At 42.9% G+C, this 6696-nt stretch overlaps 1 protein-coding gene across 2 annotated transcripts in view; it reads right to left on the reverse strand.

The window, feature by feature from the left end:
* AR (androgen receptor) overlaps nt 1-6696 on the reverse strand; it is a 276767-nt gene that overhangs the window by 40357 nt on the left and 229714 nt on the right. For both annotated transcript variants that reach the window (XM_014543636.1, XM_014543628.1), the window contains exon 4: nt 3875-3991. In XM_014543636.1, coding sequence (XP_014399122.1) covers nt 3875-3991 — 117 coding nt within the window. The remainder of the gene's footprint in view (nt 1-3874; nt 3992-6696) is intronic.

Raw genomic sequence — 6696 nt, forward strand, 5'->3', positions numbered from 1 at the left:
AACAAAAACAGATCCAGAGACAGAGAAACATCGATCAGACTGTCAAACCTCAGAGGGAAGGTAGGGGAGGGTGGGGGTAAGGGGGCGAGATCAACCAAAGGACTTGTATGCATGCATATAGGCCTAACCAATGGACACAGACAACAGTGGGGGTTGGGGGGTAATGTGAGTATAAGGACACATATGTAATAACTTAATCAATAAAGAAATTTAAAATAAAAAAGTAAAGAAAAAGAAATGGAGACTTAAGTTTAGCAAAATGGAAAGGTTTGTTTTGCAAACAATGATGTCTAAGAGGGTAAACATTTGGGTTCTTACTGACATGGTACTTGAACATCTACACTAATAAAAGACAAACATGCAAATTGACCATACCTTCGTTATGCCTTAAGCCACACCCACCAGGCAATCAGAGCGATTATATGCAAATTAACCCAACCAAGATGGTGGTCGGCAGCCACGGAGCTGGAGCAAGCAGAAGGTTTGGTTGCTCCAGTGATGGAGGAAGCCAAGCTTCCCGCCTGCCACGGCTGGCTCTGAGCTCCACACAAGGCAACAAAGTTTCAATTATATAAGATAAATAAACCCCAGATGCCTGCTTTCAGCTGGCCGTGGCCCCGGAGCTGGAGCGAGCAGGAGGCTTGGGTTGCCCCTGGCAAAGGAGGAAGCCAAGCTTCCCGCCCGCCCTGGCCAGCTCTTAGCTCCACTCAAGGCTACAAAGTTTCAATTATAGAAGGTAAATAAATCCCAGAATAAAAAAAGAAAAAAGAAAAAAGAAGAGGCTAGGAGCTTCCGTCGTCAGGGGGGCTTGGCCAGCCTGAAAACGGCCCTCAGCCCCTCACCTAGGCTGGCCAAACCTCCATGGGGTGAGGGTCCCCACTAGGGGGGGGGCTTGACCAGCCTGAAAACAGCCATCAGCCCCTCACCTAGTCTGGCCAGGCATCCCAGTGGGGACCTCCACCCTGAAGGGGGTGTTACCAGCCTGCAAACACACATCAGCCCCTCACCCAGGCTGGCCAGGCACCCCAGCCGTGCACCAGGCCTCTATCCTATATAATAAAAGGGTAATATGCAAATTGACCCTAACAGAAGAATGATTGGGAATGACTGGTCACTATGACACACACTGATCCCCAGGGGGCAGACACGCAATGCAGGAGCTGCCCCCTGGTGGTCAGTGTGCTCCCACAGGGGGAGCTCTGCTCAGCCACAAGCCAGGCTGACTGCTGCCAGCACAGAGGTAGTGGTGGGAGCCTCTCCCGCCTCCTCAGCAGCGCTAAGGATGTCCTACTGCAGCTTAGGTCTGCTCCCTGCTGGTAAGTGGACATCCCCCGAGGGCTGCTGGGCTGCCTGAGGGATGGCTGACTGCCAGCTTGGGCCTGATCTCCCAGGGAGTGGGCCTAAGCCAGCAGGTGGACATCCTCCAAAGTGTCCCAGACTGCAAGAGGGCATAGGCCGGGCTGAGGGACCCCCCTGAGTGCACAAATTTTCGTGCACCAGGCCACTAGTAATATATAATTATCTTAGTTACTAGAATCATCTCGAAAAAGATCTTGACAGTATTTTTGGTTTGAGGTAATCAAGAGTGATTTCTGGTGATTCTCTGCCTGTTGGAGCTGTTACTATCATAGGATATGCCAAGTAACTCAGAATAAGAGCCAACTGGGAAGTGCTGTGAACATCCTAACCAGATAAATAACTAGTAACCTCACTGTCATAATAAACCCTCACACTTTGTCCTTTACCAAAAATGTTCACATTTATCATAGCATATGACTCCCATTATAGCTCTGTGAGAGTGATATTTCTAACCTTACAGATGAAGAAATTGAGACATAGACAGGGCACAATAAATAATGGAGCTGGGCCTTTAACCTAGGTCTTCCTGATTCCAAAGACAAAGGCATTTACATGACATAAAAATCCTTTTATCTTATAGACATTTCTTGAAATTTGCCTGCCTGAAGCTCTATTGCCTAGCATGGTGCCTTGTACATAGTAGAAACACAGTGAATATTACAGAAATGGCAGTGAAATAAAGTCAACCACAGCACTTTTCAGCTTATTTTCATTGTGTTTACCAAGCCTATTCAAAGTTTAACTTGTTCAACTGTATAAAGTCAATTTGTAAATTTACCATACCACTCTCACCAAAGATTTATAGATTTGTGCCTATCTTCTATAAGGAGTAGTAAAATGATCTCTTATACATAAACTCCTTTTCAAAGGGGTTCACTGTAATCATGTCATAGACTGCTTTATAATAGAGGATGCTGGCTGAGACATGACACTAATTTTAAGATTGGGAGCCAACTGTATTAGGACTTTGGTTGCCATTAGGCTTTTCCTGCATCAAAGTGGGCATATCAACAAATGGAAAACTAAGGGGTTCTCTACTTGCAAGCCCCATCTCTTATACACAATTCACAGACAGCTAAATGAGAGTTCAGTGTATCAGAAACCTCACATGGGGTCATAAAATTCACATGGAAAAAACTTCCCTTTTGTTTTCCTTCTGCACTCCCCCATCCCAGTCTTATTTCTTCCTCCCCACTACAATTGAGATTTATCTGGAGAAGCCAAGCAAACAAGAACAAGGTTAATTTTTTTTAATATTTGAGTTTCATTTGATGTGACTGCCTGGAAAACCACTCACAGAGCATCTGCCTATGATTTCTGGGAATACTAGACACTACTTGAAAGGCTTCTGTTAAAACCATCTCATATTGAGCCTGGATCAATTTATTTGCAGTACTTTTGTCTGTTTAAGGACTATTACTGGCCTATAAGGAAGGGAGTATAGAGTTATCCACATGAAGACCCACACATGGTTAGAAAACAAGTTGGTTTTTATAAATATGCACATAGGAAGACAAGGTATTGAGCATGTCATAAAAACAACAACAACAACAAACAAACAAACAAACAAATAAAAACTAAAGATGGATAAGTGCTTTAAATTAGCCTTAAGAGGGGAGGGGAGAGGGCAGGATTCTGGGCGCATACGTTTTCCTAGAATCTGATAGGCTGATAAGGAGTATTCAGGTATGAAGCTACAGTTTTAGGCATTCAGAAGTAGATTTGTCTTTTCTCAAGTTCCATTTTGAAATCAAAATAGACTAATGATCTTGCTTTACTCATGAAAGGTGCATCTTTCTGGAAGTGGAAGGCAGCAGAGATGACTCTGGCATTAAACAGATGTGAACATGAAGAAATGAGAAATTGGTTGGGGGTATAAGTGTCAGCAAAGCTTTTCTGGAATGGTACCAGTGCTTATGATAGACACAGACTAGGGAACAAAGAACCTTATTATGTGGAGTCGCCATTGAAAGAGCTGTATCTTACCTCGGTCAAGCTACTGTGCTACCAAAATAAATGCTTTTGGAAATTATCAATATATTTGCAAGGAAAGGGGCATGATTAAAAGACCTGTTCATCCCTAGGAGGTGTGGGATAGGAAATTGGCTCTGCTTGGCAGCTTAGTCATAGGATCCAAAGAAAAGCAGCTTCTCTTTCCAGGTGGCCAGACCTACAATATTAGCAGCAGTTAACTGATGGATATTCTTGGGTGTTCAAGGCCAGCCTGTGCCTGGGTCATCCTGCACCTCTAATTGTTCTGAATTTCTTAGTTCTCTCATCCTAGCCACCATTTAACAACATAAGGCCAGTACCATTATGTCCTCTGGGGAACCTTTCTTAGTCAAGTCCACACTCATCCCTGAAGAGAGTCCTGCCTGATTCTTGCTTCATACCTCCTGCTCTCATGCTTAGCCCAAGAATGGGGTATAGCAAAGAGGAAATTCTGGTTTAAAGAGAGAACCAGAGAATGAGGACAGGAAAGGGAAGAGAAGAAAAAGGAATAAAAGTATCATACCTCCCAGAGTCATCCCTGCTTCATAGCATTTCCGGAGGCGACAAGATGGACAATTTTTTCTTCGGAATTTATCGATGGTGCAATCATTTCTGCTGGCACAAAGGTACTTCTGTTTCCCTGGGAGAATAAATATAAAAGTAGACAGACCTGTTAATGTTTTTCCAGAGTATCTCTCCTTAAGTATTTCTAGGCAGCAAGGGCATAAAGATATATCCTGCCAGATGAAAGAAGTGGACAGAGAATGGCCCTAAACAATTTGATCACACAGAATCTATTAAAACAGACTGGTTTAATTCAATGCTATTCTGTTTGTTTTCATAGGGATGAACAATTCAGGTCCTGATGATATCTGCTTTATCAGGACTACTGACTGGTATGTTCAATAAGATGATCTATGTATGAACCTTTACTAAAAGCCAGTAATGCCCATGAAAATATGACCATTGGTGGAAATTGTCACTTTTCCTCTTCCTGACTCCTGAAATCATGCTTGAACTAATAACATTATTTTTTTTTCTTTTTGTTTATATTTTTATTGATTTCAGAGAGGAAGGGAGAGGATAAGAGAGATAGGAACATCAATGGTGAGAGAGAATCATTGATCTTCTGCCTCCTGCATGCCCAACACTCGGGATTGAGCCTGCAACCCAGGCATGTGCCCTGACCTGGAATCGAACCATGACCTCCTGGTTCATAGGTCACACTGGCTGGCAACATGTTATTTTTTACAATAAAAATACAGTTAAAACTTTTACAAAAGAGCATTTATATAGGATTTCTATTTGTTTTTAAATTGCTAGTGATCATACCCCCAATTCTGTAGCTTATAAAAATCAAACAGATAGGCTCATTCTTTGTGAAGTGAATCACAGCAAGTGAAAGGAAGTCCTCTGAAGCCAAAACAAGAGAAATGATCACTGTCATGCACACCTTGAATTGTCATAGATACAAAGAAACATATATACACAAACACAAACACAGAGATCCTCAAGATCACTGCTACTCAAAGAAAGACATGGAGGTTCACTAAAAAAAAACATATTTTATTCTCCACATCTTCACCAGCACTTGTTCGTTGGTTTATTGATGGTAACCATTCTGGAAGGTGTGAAGTGATATCTCATTGTGGTTTTAATTTGCATCTCTCTGATGATTAGAGACATTTAGCGTTTTTCATGTCTATTAAGCCAACTCTTAAAGGGAACCCTTGTGCATTGTTGGTGGGAATGCAGACTGGAGTTTACACAAAAAATTAAAAATGGAATTGCCTTTGGACCCAGCTATCACATTTCTGGAAAGATATCCTAAGAATCCCAAAACACTAATTCCAAAAGAATATATTCACCCCTATATTCATTGCAGTGTTATTTACAATAGCCAAGATCTGGAAATAGCCCAAGTGCCTATCAATAGATGAGTGGATAAAAAAGCTGTGGCACATTTATACAATGGGATACTATGCAGCTATAAAAAATAAGGAACTCTTATCTTTTGTGATAGCATGGATGGACCTGGAGAATATTATGCTAAGCCAAATAATCCAGTCATAGAAAGACAAATACCATATGATCTAACTTATATGTGGAATCTAATGAACAAAATAAACTGAAGAACAAAACAAAACCAAAGGTACAGATACATGGAACATTCTGTTAGCTGTCAGAGGGGTGGGGCTGGGGTAGGGGGACTGGATGAAAGAAGGTGAAGGGATTAGCCAAAGAACATATGTGTATAACCCATAGACAGGGACAACAGTGCTGTGATGGCCAGAGGTAAGGGAGGGCAGGGGCTAGGTGGTGGTGGGCAAAGGGAGAAGAAGTGGGGACATGTGTAATAGTTTCAAAAATAAAATATAAGTTAAAATAATAGAATAAAATTCATATCTCTCTGGGAAAAAACAAACAAACATTTCATTCAATACTTTTCCTCTTTGCTCATAGTACAGGCCTGGCACTCAGTAGGGCCTCATTAAAAAATTGACTGAATGAATACACAAGAGGAACAGGTAGATCCACAAGCATAGAGTCACCTGCAGAAATAGACGAGATGCCTACCCTGTTGCTCTAAAACACAGAGAACTTCTCCAGCCCTGTCCCAGCCTGAGCTTGAGCATCCCTTCCCTCCACCCCATACTTTCTCCAAGTCCCTGGTTGTTTTTCTCTCGTTTACTGCTGTACTTCTTTAGTTTATTAGATAGACTGGGATTTTAGGGATGATTCTTTTGGCAGAGGAAGATTGTCTGTGGTAGGGAAAGGAAGAGAAATTGAAGATTAATAGCTATTTGATAGCAGGAAAAAAATGGCCACAAATTTACAACTTGGATTTCCTCACCCTTCACTTAGCCTAAAATGCATAGATCAGGCACAAAAAAATATCTATATAATAAAAACCCAGTGGTCGTAATGCCGTAACGACCAACGACCGGTCACCAGGAGGCTGCATGCGCAGCGAGTTGTGTGCGGGTGGGCAGGGACTTGACTCTGGGTCCCATGGTGCCCCGGGACTCAGGGAAGTCCCGCAGCACTGGTGGGACTTGGGGGTCCTGGGTCTCACATGATTTCCTGCGGGTCTGGGTCTCATGCAATTTTGCGCACTATTATAATAGGTTATTATAATAGGCTATTATAATAGACTAGGGGCCCGGTGCACAAAAATTTGTGCACTGGGGAGGGGGTTCCCTCAGCCCAGCTTGCCCCCTATCACATACTGGGAGCCCTAGGGGATGTCCTACTACCTGCTCCCTGCTCCCCTTGGGGAGCGGGCCTAAGCCACAGTCTGGCCTCCCTTTGTGGGAGTCGACCGGGCTGATCAGGGGAAGGCAC

Source organism: Myotis brandtii, unplaced genomic scaffold (assembly GCF_000412655.1).
Source record: "Myotis brandtii unplaced genomic scaffold, ASM41265v1 scaffold1098, whole genome shotgun sequence".
NCBI lineage: Eukaryota > Metazoa > Chordata > Mammalia > Chiroptera > Vespertilionidae > Myotis > Myotis brandtii.